Genomic DNA, 19,417 nt, shown 5'->3' with positions numbered 1-19,417 from the left:
GGTTCCTTAAAAAACTAAGAATAGAACAGCCACATGACCCAGCAATCCCACTATCCCTGAGAAAACCATAATTCAAAAAGAGTCATGTACCACAATGTTCATTGCAGCACTATTTATAACAGCCAGGACATGGAAGCAACCTAAATGTCTGTCAACAGATGAATGGACAAAGAAGATATATACAATGGAATATTACTCAGCCATAAAAAGGAATGAAATTGAGTTATTTGTAGTGAGGTGGATGGACCTAGAGTCTGTCATACAGAATGAAGTGAGTCAGAAAGAGAAAAACAATTACTGTATGCTAACGAATATACATGGAATTTAAAAAAACAGTACTGACGAACCTAGTGTTAGGGCAAGAATAAAGACGCAGACACAGAGAATGGACTTGAGGGTATGGGGGGGAAGGGGAAGCTGGGATGAAGTGAGAGAGTAGCATTGACATATATATACTGCCAAATGTAAAATGGATGGCTAGTGGGAAGTTGCTGCATAGCACAGGGAGATCAGCTCGGTGCTTTGTGACTACCTAGACGGATGGGATAGGGAGGGTGGGAAGAAGGCTCAAGAGGGGGGGGATATAGGGATATATGTATACGTATAGCTGATTCACTTTGTTTTACGGTAGAAACTAACACAACATTGTAAACCATTTATACTCCAATAAAGATGTGAAGCAAAAAAAACCTGAACAACAACAACAAAAAACAAATTAATGGATAAAGAAGATGTGGTACATATATATAATGGAATATTACTCAGCCATAAAAAGAGAATGAAATAATGCCATTTGCAACAATGTGGATGGACATAGAGAATACTGTGTTAGTGAAATAAGTCTGACAGAGAAATACAGATACTCTATGTTATCACTTATATGGAAGAACAGCTTGTTCTTTTTAACTAATAGCCTATCGAAATTCACATCTTCTCTTGAGACACTGCTACTGAGTCAGAACAGGATTTCCCACCTGCCATTCAGCTTTCTTTCGGAGTCCAGCGTCTGACACACATCAATTTAAGTTCCAACCAGCTCAAGACGATCAACAAGTCCACGTGTGAAACTAAGACCACTACCAAGTTAGCCATTTTAGAACTAAGTAGAAACACTTTTGACTGTACCTGTGACATCGGAGACTTTTGAGAATGGATATCTGAACATCACAATTCCCAGATTGACAGATGTCATTTGCACCAGTCCTGGGGATCAACAAGGCAAGAGTATTGTGAGTCTAGAGCTCACAACTTGTGTTTCAATACCACTGTGGCAATATTCTGTTTCTTCACATTTTTTGTCACCATCTCAGTTATGCTGGCTGCCCTGGCTCATCATTGGTTTTACTGGGATGCTTGGTTTCTCTATCATATGTGCTTAGCTAAGGTAAAAGGCTACAGGTCTCTTTCCACATCCCAGACTTTCTACGATGCTTATGTTTCTTATGACACCAAAGATGCCTCTGTCACAGACTGGGTGGTCAATGAGCTGCGCTTCCACCTGGAAGAGAGTGAGGACAAAAATGTGCTCCTCTGTTTAGAGGAAAGGGATTGGGACCTGGGACTCGCCATCATCGACAACCTCATGCAGAGCATCAACCAAAGCAGGAAAACAATATTTGTTCTAACCAAAAAGTATGCCAAAAACTGGAACTTTAAAACAGCTTTCTACTTGGCCTTGCAGAGGCTAATAGATGAGAATATGGATGTGATTGTCTTTATTCTGCTGGAGCCAGTGTTGAAGCACTTGCAGTATTTGAGGCTGTGGCAGAGGATCTGCAAGAGCTCCATCCTCCAGTGGCCTGACAACCCCAAGGCGGAAGGCTTGTTTTGGCAGAGTCTGAAAAATGTTTTCTTAACTGCAGATGATTCATGGTATACCAATCTGTACATTGAAGGAGGGAATTATATAAGGGTATAAATAAATACGCTTGTATTTACACAAGGAAGTGGGAAACACTGGGGACATTTAAGAAGCCTCCTTACCACACTTTCTTTTCAATATCTGAGCATTTTTACATTCCTAGTGAATAGTTTCGATGTGTTAATTTTCTGTTGATACTTATTATACACCCATGGCTATGTAGTTTTAATGGTGCTTGCATTAGTTTGTCTTTTACAGTTATTTATTACAAATACTGACTTCAATATTTCACTTCTAAAATTTAGATAGTATTTGAATCCTGAGGTGAACTGAGTTTTTAAAGTGTCTTCTAGTTCTTAACTATTTTTTTAAATGGTTACAGCTAAGTTACAATCCTTTAGTATATCTGTCAATTGCCATTACTGTAAATCTTAAAATTAATGATTAAAAATGGTATAGTTCTCATAATTACTATATGACAAGAATACAGTTAGGAGACAGACCTGTAATATAAAAACAATTCTCATTTCTACTGGATTTTTTGAGACTTCCTTTTCTGTTTTTTGGAAGAAATCACAATGGACTCAATTTTCATGATATTTTTACATTCACATAATTATTAGTACAGAAATTAACTTAATCTTACTTTCTGCTCAGGAGTCAGAAAACTAGGATATCTACTCCTTATGACTCTTTACATAATTTTCCCAAATGAAATATTATTGGGCTTTCTACTCCCTGTAGTGCCTCCACCACTGTATATAGCACCTCTATCCACAAACAACAACATGAATTTTGAAGAGGCTTAATATGAAATTTACCTGAGAATGACTAGGCATTTTCTCAGGACAAAAAAAATTAAATTCCTTCAGAACAATGAATTATTTTTAATATTTGTTTCTAAGGAAGTGAACAAAATGGTGTTCCATAGTCTTACTTAATATGGACAAAATGACAGTTGGTGCAAGTTTGCCAATGTAAATTTTAGTTGTGTCACTGTTTTGCTACCATGATAAATTTATAGGAGGATATTTGTAATTGTGTTGTTGAAGCCAAGAGACACATATATCTAAACTCTAGATCATTCCATGAGGGGATATATTAGGAAAAATATGAGGTGCAGTAAAAACTCATCTCTGTTGATAATCTGGTCTCTAGCAGAAATTCATTCCTCTGTTCCCTGATTGTTGATGACAAGTAAATGTAGATTTTTTTCCCATAGCATTAGTAATTGAGAATCTATGCCCTTTGACAATGTTATGTTAACAGGATCAAAAGTTAATGAAAATAGTAAAGAGTCTTTTTACCTTCTCCTTAGCAGACATCTTTTGTTTTTGGCTGCGTTGGGTTTTTGTTGCTGTGCGTGGACTTTCTCTAGCTGAGGCGAGCAAGGGCTACTCTTTGCCGCGGTGTGTGGGCTTCTCATTACGGTGGCTTCTCCTGTTGCGGAGCATATGCTCTAAGTGCATGGGCTTCAGTAGTTGTAGCACACTGGCTCAGTGGTTGTGGCTTGTGGGCTCTAGAGCACAGGCTCAGTAGTTGCAGCACACGGGCTTAGTTGCTCTGTGGCATGTGGGATCTTACTGGACCAGGGCTCAAACCCATGTTCCCTGCATTGGCAGGCGGATTCTTAACTACTGCGCCACAAGGAAAATACCTTAGTAGACATCTTAATAAAGTGGTGATAGTGAAACCAGTGGTTAATGAAAAACGCTCGTTCTGGGCTTCCCTGTCGGTGCAGTGGTTGAGAGTCCACCTGCCGATGAAGGGGACACGGGTTCGTGCCCCGGTCCGGGAAGATCCCACATGCCGCGGAGCGGCTGGGCCCGTGAGCCATGGCCATTGAGCCTGCGTGTCCGGAGCCTGTGCTCCGCAACGGGAGAGGCCACAACAGTGAAAGGCCTGCGTACCGCAAAAAAAAAAAAAAAAGAAAACATTCGCTCTGGAAACTCAATTATTCCTCACTGAAGACACTGGCATGAAAAACAGAACTGTAATTAATTGTGGCAGAAATGGAGAAGGGATTTGGTAGCAGTCTCTGCCACAACTTAGAAGTTTTCAGCTTGTATATTTAAGCCATTAATTGCTTTTACCATAGAGAAGCATAGTTTTACAGTACTGCTCTACATTTTATTCTTTTCACTTAATATTTCTTAGAGTGTATATTTTTCCTTTTAAATAGTGGCTTAGTACTGTCTTATAAGAGTGTACCATGAGGTATTTTTCTGGTCTTCTATTGCTGAACATTTATTGCTTCCAATATTTTGATGTTACCAACAATTCTATGATACTTATGTCTTTGTGTTCACATGACAGTATGTTTATCAAATAAAGTTGTTTAGAGCAGTGGCACTAAAAAATGTTCTGCAGATTGATGCTGGTCTCTGAATTAGATGTTACTGGGTTTTGATGAAATAAATAGAAAAATTGAGAGGTTTATATCGATTTGACATGAATATGACATCCATGTTCAGAGGTTAATGACCTATTGAACATTTTTAAAACTCTGGTCTTGGGCTTCCCTGGTGGCGCAGTGGTTGAGCCTGTGCATCTGGAGCCTGTGCTCCGCAATGGGAGAGGCCACAACAGTGAGAGGCCCGCGTACTGCAAAAAAAAAAAAATCTGGTCTTTCACCAGATAGTTTGAGAAATACTGGTCTAGAAGTGGAATTACTGGGTCAAAGAGCTTATGTATTCTAAATGTTTATGGAACCTGCCCAACTGTCTTGGTAGAAAGAGTTGATGGATGACAGAGTCAAAGAAGAATTGACAATTGTCATTTAACAAAATAAAATAGACTGTGTGCTCAGAGTCCATCTTGAGTTTCCTTCTTGAGTAATTAGTAGAAGTGATCAGTTGGCATGGATTTGGCCTGCCATTCAAAACAGGCTGTGTGCATAGGTGTGATGTAAAAGTCTCCAGCTCTCCTGGTAGTGTGGGGTCTGTTGGGAATCAGGAGAGAGGGTTAGGAAAGCATATTTAGCATATGCAGTGCTTTGATCATACAAACTACACAATACAAGATTTCACTCAATGATGATCCATGGAATGAACTGTGAGAAAACCCATGGGGATGTATTGTTGAAGATAAGCTTTACTCCACTTGATGTGATCCATCAACTGAGTAATGATGGAGACAGGGAGTGTTACCTGGTGCCAGGAGGGGAGAAGCCTGAGACAGCAAAGATCTGCCATGTGGCCCATGACAGAGATTCACTTCATTGATTTTTCATGATCTCTGACCTGCAATAAGACTGTATGCAGGATCTGCTTCCATAAAGCTCCAGACATAGGTTTCCCTGATTCTGTTAAAAATCTGCCTAACATCTTCTCATGGAAATGCTAGGGTTTCTTTGCTCTGAAATCTACCTCAATGTTAAAACTACTAGGCAAACCAAGAGCTTCCCACTGTCCTCAGCAAAGGACACATAATTTAGAGGAAAGGTAGAGGAAAATTGAAGAAAGATAGAGGAAAGGTAGAATCATCTTGTTCATGGGGGAAGAATCTGTCAGGATGGAGTTTTATCAGCACTCTGGGGAGTCCCACCCAGAGAGATCCTTCTCTGCACACCCAGTACCATTTCCTGCAAAGTGGAGACTCCATCTCAGAAGGATGTCTCAACTCTTGATGCAGCTAGTTCCTACTCAAATATTCTACACTGTTCATGCAAGAGAAGTTAAGTGAGCACCTACTGTGTGCACCAGATGTCAGTGTGTCAAAGAGCACTTTTGGGGAGTCATTGAACCAGTGGTGACTTGCCTGCCCTCCCCTCTCCAAGACCAGGCCTCAGGAGAGCATGTTTCCTCGGTGTGAAAGAGGGGAAGGAAGAGAGGGCTGTGGGAAGGAGCAGCTGTGTCCCAGCAGTCAACATCTGTGTGTGTGAAGGACTCTCTAGGAGGTCTGCCAGCCCTCTATGCTCCAGCTGGTCCTACCACAGTACTGGAAACCATCAACACAATGTTCGTTGCTACATGCTATAGGAGCCAAGCATTAACACTTTAGCTATAATTAGATCCTCAGACCCCCTTCTACTGAGATAGAATAGGCCTCACACATTCCAAACCTCTTCTTCCTTAAGGCCACATACTCATTCTTCCCTTCACTAAAGTGAGGCCTAGCAAACAGATAAAATTATCATGTTTGGTATCTCTAAGTTACATTTCTCTTCAATTTAGTATTTGTACTTTAATGAATGCTGAACAACCAGTATATGCAAAAAACATTGTTGAGTCCTAAAATGGGCTTAAAAATGGCCAAGATCCATTGGCTGATAAATAGATAAACAAAATGTGATATAACAACACAATTGGATATTCGTCAGCCATACTAAGGAATGCAGAACCTGAAAAATATTGTAGTTAGTGATAAAATCCAGGCACATAGTATGATTCCATTAATAAAATCTCCGGAGTAGTCAATTCCATGGAGACAGAAAATAGATTAGTTGACATCAGGAGTTGGAGGGTGGGATGGGGAGAGAATAGTGAGTGACTAGAAATGGATCCTCCTGCTTTAGTGAATCGTTTAGATGACTGCTGCCCTTGATCACAACTTCATGAAAAATCCTGAGCCCAAACAAATTTCTTGACTCCTGAATTCCTGACCCAAAGAAACTGTGTAAATAATCAATGTTTATTGTTGTTTCAAATTGCAAAGTTTTGGGGTAATCTGAGCTAGATAACCAATACCAGAGCTTTACCATTACATACAAAGTTCTTCTTAACCTGACCACCACTTTGCTTACTCAATACATCTTCTAACCCTTTTGTCACCTAGTCTGTCTTGTCCCAGCCCTACTAAACAGTTCTATTTTCCTGAAAGATGATTTATTTCCAGACTTTACCCTATTGCTTCCATCTGGTGTATAGTCCCTCCCTTTTCTGGCTTCGCAATATGCTACTCATCTTTCAAGATCAAACTCCTATGTCATCTCAGACAGAGTCAGTCCATCTTTATGTCACTTCCCTCCAATCAGAATTTTAATGTCCCATACTAATTGTGTGTTTACAGTTGGTGGCTCCCACTGACCTATAAAATCCTTCAAGGCAGATGTTAGGTATGTCTTATTTATCATCACATCCCTAGTATCTAACATAATACCTGGTAAGTATTACCAGGTAAGGCCTTACTTGTGTTAACTTTAAAATGAGTGAATAAATGAAAGAGTTAAGAGGGCAGTGGGGAAAACAACTGTAGATGCAGATAAATGGGTGAACTGGCCTTGAGTTTTGATATGTTGAGCTTGAGGTGATGGTGATACACTTTAGCACAGGTCTTCTCAACTTTGGCACTACTGACATTTTGGAATAGATTATTCTTTTTGTTGGATGTGGAGAAGCTTTTCTATGCATTATACAATGTTTAGCCTTGGCCTCTACCCTCTGCATTCTACTAACAGCCCCTCACCCACCCTATTTATATGATATATATATATATATAAACAAAAAAACTTAATAAGTTCATAGAGTTCAAGTCTCCATCCAATGGATCCAGACTACACAAAGCTGTTTATTTTTGTAATTAAGATTTGAAAAACACAGGAAAGCTTATGAATACCTATTCCCTCAAAGTGTCCAATTTGACTGAAGAAGAAAGTGAGATGTTCTCTTGTGCTTATGTGAAACTCAGCCTTCTTTTGCGGTATGTGGGCCTCCCACTGCTGTGGCCTCTCCCGTTGCAGAGCACAGATTCCGGATGTGCGGACCCAGCGGCCATGGCTCACGGGCCCAGCCGCTCCGTGGCATATGGGATCCTCCCGGATCGGGGCACAAACCTATGTTCCCTGCATTGGCAGGCGGACTCTCAACCACTGCGCCGCCAGGGAAGCCCGAAACTCAGCCTTCTTGCTACTTCTCAATATACCATTACTTCTCTTCCAGCCCTGCCTCAGTGGCTGCCATTTTCACTGAAGCAGTGGCGCCCTCTATAGTTCCACATATGATAAACCCAGAAATGCTGACAAATCTATAAATAGTGAGAAGGCCTTTGCAGAGGCCCCAACTGTCATGAAAACTATCGGGTAAGGAAACCAGCAGAGAAATGAGTCAGGAACCTAAGGGGAAGGCTCACATCCACCATCAAGCTTGGGTTTTCTCACTGGCAATAGGGGCTTCTAAAAATAATATATAGAAATTGCCTTTTTAGTGAGTAACAACTCTGTATTATATCTATTACATCTAATCCTCACCAAAAATCAACAAAGAGAATATTCCTGTAACGATTTACAGATGAGAAAGCAGTTTCTGAAAGGATAAGTGACTTGATGCAGGTCACATAGCTTTGTGTCAGAGTGATGACATACCCAATTTTATTGGTATTTTCTTTGAAACCTAAGATTTTTCTGCTTTCCTTCTCTGTCTCCAGTCCTGTTGTTGTAAAGGTCAGATGAGATAATAGGGTGTAAATCACGATACCAATGTAAGAGATGAGGATGATAAACATCCTCTTACCTTAATTATAAAAGTCCTATGTGTCTTTTGAGGCCTCTTTCCAGCCCACATCACCTTCTCTTTGAAGCAGTGGTTCTTAAGCTTTGGCAGGCATCACCTGGAGGAATTGTGAAAACACAGTCTGGGGCAAGCCCAAGAATTTGCTTCTCTAACAAGTTCCCAGGTGCTTCTGATGCTGCTGGTTGGGAGCCACACTTTGAGAAGCGCTGGTCCAAGCATCACCCAAGAACCACGCTCAGAGTCAAACATCTGTGCCTCCACGTTCGACGGCAATTTGCTGCGGTATCGTGGCACCTCCTTGTTCTTTCTTGGTCACTAAGTCGCTTCATCTTCCTCCCGGACAAGACTGTAAGTTACTTGAAGGTCGGGACCACAGTTTCCTTGAGTGCCAAGCACAAGACATCTTAGAGCAGTTGTTTAATACATGCAGAGTGAAATTCTGGAAAGTAATCTGATGAATATGTTTGTTATATAAATGATGTACACGTTAACATTTCCAGAGATTTCCATGGTTTGTTAACAGAGGGCAGTATCTTAAAACCAAACGAATGCATTTCTAATGACGTCCCTTTAAACAATGTTGAAGGGATATAGTTTGAGCAAACAGCTACTGTGACAGGTTGGCTTTTTCTGGTCTCCCTGCCCCTCCAACTCATCAGGATGGCTTTGCATAACTTCTCAGCCTCCAATGGCCAGAAGTTTCAAGTTAGGCCCTAATCTGGACACATGATCACAATTTTCTGATCACAGAACATGAAACATTACAAAAGGAAGGTTCATTTAAGTGGCAAGTGAACGTGGTCCAAAGATAATGTAAACTACTAGATGCGTATGTCTCCCTATTCGCATTCCCATCTGTTACGTTTAAGGAAAAGTCCTTTCTGCCTGCAGCATTGCTGGTGAATGTGGAGCGACAGCGTGAGCGGGGTCCAGCTGGGACTGACCTCCACCAGGGGGCGTGCGACTCACTCTGCCACAGGAGTCAACACCCATCGCCGCCGACAGGTGGCAGCCGCGGTCTGCCTAAAGCCTTGGTTTTCGCTTCACAAGGATTTCAGGGTCTGGAATCCTTACTGTTTATTCTGAGACCAGGCTTCTCACCAGCCTGAGAACTCAAATCCTCCAATACTACCACAGCCTCAGAGCAAATGTGTTGAGACTAAGAGAGCTGATAAAAGGCTGGGGGCTTCCCTGGTGGCGCAGTGGTTGAGGGTCCGCCTGCCGATGCAGGGGACACGGGTTTGTGCCCCGGTCCGGGAAAATCCCACATGCCACAGAGCGGCTGGGCCCGTGAGCCATGGCAGCTGAGCTTGCGTGTCCGGAGCCTATGCTCCGCAACGGGAGAGGCCACAACAGTGAGAGGCCCGCGTACCGAAAAAAAAAAAAAAAGTCTGGATCAGTGCACGTCAGAGAATGGGCTCTCTCTCATAAAAAGAACAGTTTTGGGGACAGCGTATCACTACATGATTTGTCTAGAAATTTCTGGGTTTAATCAATTTAGACACTGTCAACTGGAAAAACAAATACACAGTGTGAGAGTTAGGTTTTTTAATGGGACAAAAGGAGGACTATACCCCGGGAGACATCAACTCAGGTAGCTCTGAGAAACTGCTCCAAAGAGCTAGGGGGAAGGTCAGTATGTATGTGATTTTGGTGAAAGGGCAGTACATGTAATTGAGCACATATATTTTGCATAAGGTTTCTGCTAGTCTCATGAGGGTTACTGCTAGTCATGAGGAGCAGAGGTCACCATGAAGGATTTAGTGCTTTTCTAGATATGAGGAAATAAAAGAATTGGGCTCTTAAAATCTTGTCCTGAAAATATCTACCTGAAGACCTATTCTGCCAGTTTTTCCCAGAGCACAAGTGCCTCATTTCTGATCTCCACACTGAACTCCTTTCAGGTGGTGTTGAAAATCAGCAGCTGCAGAGGGTCATGATTTAATCCTCATAGAGGTAGATGGCAAGTGCCAATTTGTAGGTGACAACATGAACCAGTAAACTCAAGTGAAAGTTTTTTATTGGCTCCTGGTGATGTCACACAAGGCTGGGAGAACTGGTTTTCTAGGTGTGAAGCTTCTTCATTCCCTGAAACATCTTCTAGAAAATGCTCTGAGGCCTTTAAACTCCTGCCCAGTCAGGGCCTCCAACTCTAACTGGTTACTAAAATTTCTCCAACATACTCTTTATAAACAATGGAAAATCCCAGAAATAGGAATGTAAAGTGGGAGTGAGGAAAGTAAAGTTTGTTTCTCCTGGGCTGCACATGGTGATAAGCTGGGAGTTTGTTTGTGCACATATGGTGCTAGGGCCCCACTCCAGAGCTTCTGATTAACTGGTCTTGATGCAACATGGGCAGCTGGACTTTTGAAAGATCCCCAGGTGATTCTACTGTTCAGCCAAGAGAGAGCCATTGTTAGATGAGAGCCTTTTCTCCTGTGTTAATTAAATCCTCATATCCACTAACTAGATTAAATTACTCATATATTTTAATTTTTTTTAATTTCTATTTGATATTGGAGTACAGTTAATTAGCAATGTTGTGTTAGTTTCAGGTGTACAGCAAAGTGATTCAGTTATACATATACATGTATTTATTTTTTTTCAGGTTCTTTTCCCATTTAGGTTATTACAGAATATTGAGCAGAGTTTCCTGTGCTATCCAGCAGGTCCTTTTTTGTTATCTATTTTAAATACAGCAGTGTGTAAATGTCAATTCCAAACTCCCAGTCTATCCCTGCCCCCCACCCATCCCCTCTGGTAACCATAAGTATGTTCTCTATGTCTGTGAGTCTCTTTCTCTATTGTAAATAATTTCATTTATAGCATTTTTTTAAGATTCTGCATATAAGTGATATCATATCATATTTGTATTTCTCTGTCTGACTTACTTCACTCAGTATGAGAATCTCCCTTGTTAGATGTGAGCTTTTGCTTCTGTGTTAATTAAATCCTCACACCCACTAACTAGATTATATTACTCATATATTTTAAATAAACCCTAAACCTAATAAAAATATTAGCAGAAGTTTAGAAACTTGATTAAAATCAAGCATAAAGCAAGTCAACTATTTTCCCCCTGGAATGGATACCATTAACTGTGCTCCGCAAAGGTTAATATACCAACATACTCTTTACCTTAGTCATTTTTGAGTTAAGTGCTTGTATTTTGACCTTCAAACACTTCCTGGTTGTCCAAAAATAAGTCAAGTAGAATTTCGACTTTTGAGCAACCTGGCAATTTGTTTTCATCAAATTTATTTAAACCTCTATAGTTGATAGTATTCACTGTTTGTATATGTTGCCTAAACTCTGAAGTAGATGGCTTTTAATACAATTTAGATCAAGTCTATATAAAGGCTAATACACAGGTGCCACAATTGTAGGCAGCAACCTGGGTGAACCAGATGAAATCTCATTTCCTCAACCAGCCTATGCAAGTCCACCACCTTAGGCATTATGGTTACATTTTCATATACTGTTACATTCGTTAATTCTCCTGGACATTAAGACATCTATACCTCTCAAGGTTAGGCAGTGTTGCAGAGTTGTAATGGAAAGACCAATGCTTTGGGATAATAGAAGCTGATTCACCTCCATACTCATCAGCTGTGTGAACTTAGGAAGGTTTATCACTATCTCTAAACTTCACTTTGCTTGCCTCTACTAGGAGGTGATAACCACTATAGGAGATTGTTAAGTAAATGGGATAAACCTATAGTGTTCCAGTAAATGCTTAACAACTTATTCTTAGGTAGGGAAAGCCTGGGTTTGTAGAATTTGTTGATTTACATAGTGAAAATAATTCTACCATGGGCAATTACAAGATACAAATGTGACATCATTGAACATGAAGTTGGAAAGAGGTATGCACTGTCTGGGGTAACCTATCATAAGGTATCTAAGACACAAATGCCTGCCTAGAATATAGCAAATATTCACAAAATATTACACCCCTTTCCCTACTCCTGACAGGAATATTTATGTGGACATAGGACTTTGATATTTTTGAAGCATTTCACATACACTATCTCAAATTCTTGGAAGCTCATTGTGAAATGGGCAGAGTGGCTATTATTTCTATGTTTTATAGTTGAGAAGCCTCAGGCTGAGAATTGGAGCAAATTTCCCAAGGCCACAAAATTAGTAATTTATAAATTGGGTGTGGCATGCAGAAAAATGGCCAAAGATATATGTATCATAATCCACATGACCTATGAATTTTTTATGTTACAGAGCAAAAGGGAATTTAGGTTGCTAGTGGACTTAAGGTTACTAAATCAGATGACCTTATCTGAATACACCCAATATAATCATGAAGTCCTTAAAAGCAGAAAAGAAGGGAAGAATAGTCAAAGGGAAATGTGATTATGGAAGAATGGACAGAAACATACAGTGTTACTAGCTTTACAGATGGAATAAGAAGCTATAAGCCAGAGAAAGTGAGTGATTTCAGAAATGGAAAAAGGCATGATAACAGATTTTTCTCTACAGCCTACAGAAAGGAACACAGGCCTCCGAAACTTTTGTTTTAGTCCAATGAAACCTATGTGGGACTTCTGACCTCCAGAGGTATAAGATAATAAGTTTGTGTTTTTTGAGCTGCTAAATCTGTGGTAATTTGTTACAGGCTTCCTCATTTCTTAAGTGTTAGCTCAAATTCCGTCTACTGAGGAAGGCTTCTTTTGCTTGCTCTTTCTAGGCCTTTGCTTTCTCCTCTGAGAGACCATAATACCTGAGATGTAGTATTTACCAAATGGTTGTAATTCTTACCATACTTGTCAGCCTTGTCTATCACCTAAGGGCAAGATAGTATTTTCATTAGTTTTGCTGAGGAACCAGCATGGTTCCTTCACAAAAGAATGACTGACATTAAGAATAGTACTGACTTCATTACCACCAGAAATCATGGTGCTGAACTGTCAATGCTGCAGGGAAATTAAAAGTATCTCTTGTTAGCTTCTGGAGCTACCTACAGAGAGCCAGTTTTCCCATTAGTCACCAGAAACAGTCTTTCCCTTAGAACAGCATGTTAGCCTATTTAAAGAAGAAGGTGAGTTCTGCCATAAAAATGAAGAAAAACAGCCTGGGAATGGGTTCAAGGAGCCCCAGACTCTAATGCCACCATCTTTGTCTCAGCAAAGCTCTTAAATGGATTTGAGCCTTTATGCCAGTCACTTTATTTACACTGTGCTTGATGGAGGAAATTTTCACATACTGAGGAATGGGGAAGTCATTCTGTCTTATACATGATTTGGAACATCTTATGTGCTGTCAAACATGCATTGTACATCTGCTTTAACCATTAAATACAAGAATGCATTTAAATATCAAAGCAATGTTGCTGTAGTTCAGGCATCCAAAAGCAAACTGAAGGGCCATTGTGGATGTGATTCAAACACCTTCCTGCATCAGTGAAAACTTGAATTTTCTGAACTGTACAGATTCAAGGATACCACCAGCTGCTCTCAAAACAGTATCTGCTAGCAAATGTCAGCTGCAAACTTAGTCTCAAAGTCTCCCCTTGTCACTACGCAACCATTTCTGACTCCAATCAACTCTTGCCTAACAAGCACCGTTACTTCTTGCCAGCTCCAGTTATAATTCTTGACAAAGAACTATGTAATTTTGTGGCTTTTACCTATATAAGCCTTGCCTGTTTTGTAGTCTGCTGAAACACAATTCAAGTGCTTCTTGAATCTGTGTCTCCCAGGCTATAGTTCTCAGTTTGGCTAGAATAAAACTTTCTTCTATTCTTATTATTGATTGTTTACAATTTCCATTGACATGTGCATTTTTCAAATGTGAGAATTACCAGTTCTGTGCTCAGCTAACTTCCAAAGCTTCAGAAAAATGAGTAAAAGAAATATGGACAGGCCTTGACTACTGTCACATAGGGGAGCAGATGTGATCACGTGGTAAGAACCAGGGCTATGTAGGAAAGTTCACAGTCACAGAGAAGTGAAAGTGAATTGTGTCACTTTCTATCACATGACAGCCATGTGGCATTGATGAACTCACTGAGCCTCTGTTTCCTCATGTGTGAGATGGGGATAATGATGTGTCTCATTTATTGATCACTCCCAATGTCATGCATCCTGTTCTAAGTCCTTCAGTGTTATCTTTATTTTATAATTACACAGCTTGTCAGTGTCAGAGTCAGGACAATTATGTAATTTGTGAGCCCAGTGACCTTCTTCAAAATGGCTAAAGATTTCAATATGGCAGCATCAGAATATTAGACCAAGCACAGGGCCCTTCTAAGCACCAGGTTCCTATGTGACTCTTGGGTCACTTACAACCTCACAACCAAGGAAGAAGTAAAAATATTTCTGTTGCAGATAATATTATCTCATATATATAAACCCTATAGATTGTACAGAAACTGTTAGAAGTGATAAATTCAGCAAGTTGCTGAAAACTTGTCAAAACACAAATATTGGTTGCATTTCTGTACACTGAAAACAATTTGAAAAGAAAACAATTCAATTTACAATAGTATCAAAAATAAAATACTTAGGGGCTTCCCTGGTGGCGCAGTGGTTAAGAATCCGCCTGCCAATTCAGGGGACACGGGTTCGAGCCCTGGTCCAGGAAGATCCCACATGCTGTGGAGAACTAAGCCCATGCGCCACAACTACTGAGCCTGCGCTCTAGAGCCCACGAGCCACAACTACTGAAGCCTGCGAGCCACAACTACTGAAGCCTATGTGCCTAGAGCCTGTGCTCTGCAACAAGAGAAGCCACCGCAATAAGAAGCCCACACACAGTAATGAAGAGTGGCAAGCCCGTGAGCAGCAACTAAGACCCAGTGCAGCCAAAAATAATAAATAAATAAATTTTAAAAAAATAAAAATAAAATAAAACACTTAGGAATAAACTCAACCAGGGACATGGAAAACTACACTTAAAACTACAAAATATTATTCTAAGAAATGAATGAAGACACAATTAATGGAAAGATATCCAGTGTTCACGTTCATGGATTGGAATATTTAATATTGTTAAGATGACCATACTACCTAAAGCAATCTACAGATAGACTGCAATTCCTATCAAAATCCAAATGATGTTTTTTGCAGAAATGGAAAAGTAAATCCTAAAATCTATACTGAAATTCAAGAAATCCTAAACAGCCAAAAAAAAAAAGAAACTTGAAAAAGAACACATTTGCAGAGCTCTCACTTCCTGATTTCAAAATTTATTTACAAAGCTACAATTATACAAACAATGTGGTGCTGGTACAAAGACAGATATAGCAATCAAAGACTCAGAATAAACAGTCCAGAAATAAACCCTTATATATAGAATCAACTAATTTTCACAAGACTGTGAAGATTATTCAATAGGAAACATAGTTTTTCTAACAAATGGTGTTTGAGTAACTGGAAATCCATATATAAATGAATGAATGTGGATCCTAATCTTACACCATATGCAAAAATTAACTTGAAATGGATCAAACACCTAAACATAAGAGCTAAAGCTATAAAACCCTCAGAAGAATAAAAGGGAAAAAGCTTTATGATGTTGGATTTGGCAGTGGTTTCTTGGCATAAAAACAATGTTAGATAAAATGAGTTATACCAAAATTAAAAACTTATGTGCATCAAAGGACAGTATCAACAGAGTGAAAAGGGAAGCCATGAAACACTTCATAAGGGGTTAATATCCAGAACATAGAAAGACTTTTACAACAAGATAGCATTTCAAATCCATTAAAATGGTATTAAAAAAAAAAGTAGCAATGGGACTTTGGACAAGTTAGGTAACCTGATCCCTTCTATAAAGTGGGGATACCAATACTACCTCTTACCTAAATCTACCATGTAACCTTGTTCTGAAGATTAAATGAGAAATTATTGGACTAGTCCCCCATATGCAATATTCAGGCCATAATGTCAGTTATCATCACACTCTTCAGATTTTCTGCGATGATCTTGAATGACACTTAAGATCAGAAACATCTATATAAGTTATCATATTAGCAGTGCTCTTACCCAATGAGGAATGAAGGTTTCATCCTCTGACACTGTGGTCATGTGTTTCGATCAAGCCTTATGAATGCCTTGGAGACCTTGAAAAAGGTGACCTCAAGTTTTGGGGCTCTTCCTCCTACATGGGCTTATATTACACATTCTCCAGGGGGCTGAGCTCTCAGCCACATCTTGCAACTCTTCTCTCCTCAGAACTTTACCCACTATTCCTTTGATCTCAGGACCTAGTCTTGGAGCAAGTCTGTTTGGAGTCCTAGGAGAAGAAATGAGAAGACTGACAGACTTACTTGCACATAAATGGGGGCACCAGGCCAGAAGCCAACCTACTAGGCTTGGGACCCACTTCTGGTCTCGCTACGCACTGAGAGACTTTGGGCAGGTCACTTACCACGTGTCCTATTTCTTCCCTTCTAAATGGGATGCCAGCTGTCCTATCACACCCTTACCAGGCTGTCAGGAGGCAAGAATGAACTAGCAGATGGAAAATAATGGCAACATCTAAAAATGAAGCCTCTGTACAAATGTACACTTTTATAGTGATCCAACGTGGCCAAGGGTGCCTCCAGTTAGAGAAATCCAATATTTGGATATTCAGACACACACATACATCACTATATGATTCCAGGACTGGTATCAGAAATCGCTGAATATACAGTTCAATTCACCAAAATGTAATGTTGTGCTCACATTTATAGTAAAACCCCTAAAACATTCGTGCTGTAATTAATGTATTTCAAGTGTGCCTGTGCTGCATAGCTGTCTATATTTTGATCAAGATAAGTCAGAATTCATTGTTTTCAAAGACTTGTTCAATCGTCTTTTGTTGGCTTTGTGAAGGTTCTTGGGCAGGATAAATATTTTTTATAAATATATATGTATTTACAACTATGTGTATAATTTTTTTTTCTTTTTTCCTGTACGCGGGCCTCTCACTGTTGTGGCCTCTCCCGTTGCAGAGCACAGGCTCTGGACGCGCAGGCTCAGCAACCATGGCTCACGGGCCCAGCCGCTCCGCGGCATGTGGGATCTTCCTGGACCAGGGCATGAACCCCTGTCCCCTGCATCGGCAGGCAGACTCTCAACCACTGCGCCACCAGGGAAGCCCTTAACACTCTCTGCTCACTGATGAATTCCTGTTGTTATTCTTGTTTTGGTCTGATTCCTTATTTAAGAATGATCCTCAGCCAAAAATGAATTAAAAATAAATAAATAAATAAATAAAACATATTATTAAAAAATAAGATAAAGTCAGATACCTGGTGAATACCTAAAAACAATCCACAGTACTGGAACTGCACTTAAATTGACAATTTAGAATGTTATAAACGTCACTGAGTGAAAGTAGATACAAAACAAGTGAGCAGGCTGCTTGCTGATAGGCTGGAACCCACAGTCTGCAGGAAAAGGTGTCCCTTACTCCATCAGCTTCCCTCTCTGGGTCTCACTGGTGCTTGGCGCACAGAGGCTCTGGAGGCTGAAGCTGTCAGGGCAAGCCAGCGCGTAGTAAGACCCAGCTTTCAGTTCAGGCCCCTGAGTCCTGAGGAGCTTCAGTGCAATAGTTATGTTTTCCAGTTTCTATATTTGATGCTTTGATATCTGAGGCCTTGCTGATGCTAGAGGGATCACCTCTCCCAGGGTTAGTCAATTGCTAGAGGGAGCAAACAACAGGGAGCATGCCTTTCATGTACAAACCAACCAATCCAGAGCTCAGACCCCAACGACTTCCTTTTTGGGATTCTTAATACTCTGAGCTACTATTCCTCTGCCCTAGTCACCCCAGGGCCATGTACTAGACAACTGGGGGAAACCTCTATGCCCAGAGCCTGCTGAAACTATCCAAAGTGGCCAACCTAAGCCTGCTTATGTTGTCTCACCCATTCCTTCCCATGGAAACCACAACAGGGGTTCTGTCCATGTCTTCCCCTGTTCTCTCTGCCTCCTGACCACCCCTGGTGCTTCCCCATGTGGCCGTGCATGGCATGCCATGTCTCCTCTTTTTAAGTGTTTGTGAGTATAATAAAATTCTTCCTTCATGATAGCCATTTCCATGTCTGTGTGTCTTACCATACTTGACTAGACTAAAACCTGGGTAACCTTAAAACACTCAGCATCCAGAGTGGACTAAGGCAGGGAGCCTGCAGGAGACCTGTACCTATGGAACCTGCAGGAGCTCAGAGGTGCTGTGCAGAGTATGGTCCACAGATCTCCAATCCAGTTCTCCAGGTGCTAGCTGAGTGACTTGGCAGGAAAGCATTTAACCTCACTGACCTTTACTTTCTCCATCTAAAAAACGGAAATGAGGGTCCACCACAGAGACTTCTATGGGAGATAAATGAAGCACTCAGCAAATGTATAGTCACATCACACTCTTGAATGTTTAGTTCCTTTCCTGAATTTCCCTTAGTTGTTTGCCTTTATCTTTTTACTCCATTGAAAATACATTCTTATCAAATCTCACATTTTAACTGATATTTATTTAGTATTATTTGCTTTTATCCTTTTATACCAGTGCCTAAAAATAGAAATGTAATGCAAACCACAGAGGTAATTTTAAAGCTTCTAGGAGCTCCACTGAAAAAGTTAAAAAAAGAAAAAAGCACACACAGGTGAACTTAATTTTGAAAACATTTTACTTTACCAAATATCTTCAAAATATTGTCATTTCAACATATAATCAATGTGAAAATTCACTAAGTCTTGAAAATATGTTGTGTATTTAATACATACAGCACATATCAATTTGGATGCTAAATTTTCATCAGAAATACTTCATTTGTATATTTTACAGTTGAAAATGTAGATAACATACCCAAAAGTCAAATTCATAGAAACAAAAGGAAAATTTCATTGCCAGGGGCTGGAGGGCGGGGAAAAATAAGGAGTTATTATTTACTGGGTACAGAGTTCTGAGGATGGATGGTGGTGACAGTTGCACAACAGTGTGAATGTAGTTAATACTACTGAACCATATACTTAAAAAAAGGCTAAGAGAGTACATTTCATGTTATGTGTATCACACAACGAAAAAAAGAGTCCAGTGAGTCCCGTGCCACTGCTAACAAAAGAGGTCCCCGCTCCCATGGAGGCCTTGCGATGTGGCCTGTGCTGAC

The 19,417-nt window shown here is 40.3% G+C and overlaps 1 protein-coding gene across 1 annotated transcript; it reads left to right on the top strand.

The window, feature by feature from the left end:
* The first annotated feature begins 1,228 nt into the window (after positions 1 to 1,228).
* LOC114891461 (toll-like receptor 8) lies at positions 1,229 to 9,419 on the top strand. Its single transcript, XM_029215605.1, has 2 exons — positions 1,229 to 1,912; positions 9,180 to 9,419. Exons 1-2 carry the CDS (start codon positions 1,313 to 1,315, stop codon positions 9,417 to 9,419), a joined length of 840 nt encoding a protein of 279 aa, XP_029071438.1. The 5' UTR covers positions 1,229 to 1,312.
* Positions 9,420 to 19,417: the final 9,998 nt, after the last annotated feature.

The sequence above is a fragment of the Monodon monoceros genome, unplaced genomic scaffold (genome assembly GCF_005190385.1).
Source record: "Monodon monoceros isolate NGI ecotype Baffin Bay Population unplaced genomic scaffold, NGI_Narwhal_1 Contig174_ctg1, whole genome shotgun sequence".
NCBI classification, from domain to species: Eukaryota; Metazoa; Chordata; class Mammalia; order Artiodactyla; family Monodontidae; genus Monodon; species Monodon monoceros.
This window is presented reverse-complemented; position numbering and strand designations above follow the sequence as displayed.

What these genes read in the sequence shown, in the direction of transcription:
- LOC114891461 (XM_029215605.1), top strand. Translation starts at nt 1,313, where the DNA reads ATGCTGGCTGCCCTGGCTCATCATTGGTTTTACTGGGATGCTTGGTTT. An exon ending in AAGGAGGGAATTATATAAGG is followed by an intron (nt 1,913 to 9,179) that starts GTATAAATAAAT and finishes GTTACGTTTAAG; the next exon opens with GAAAAGTCCTTTCTGCCTGC.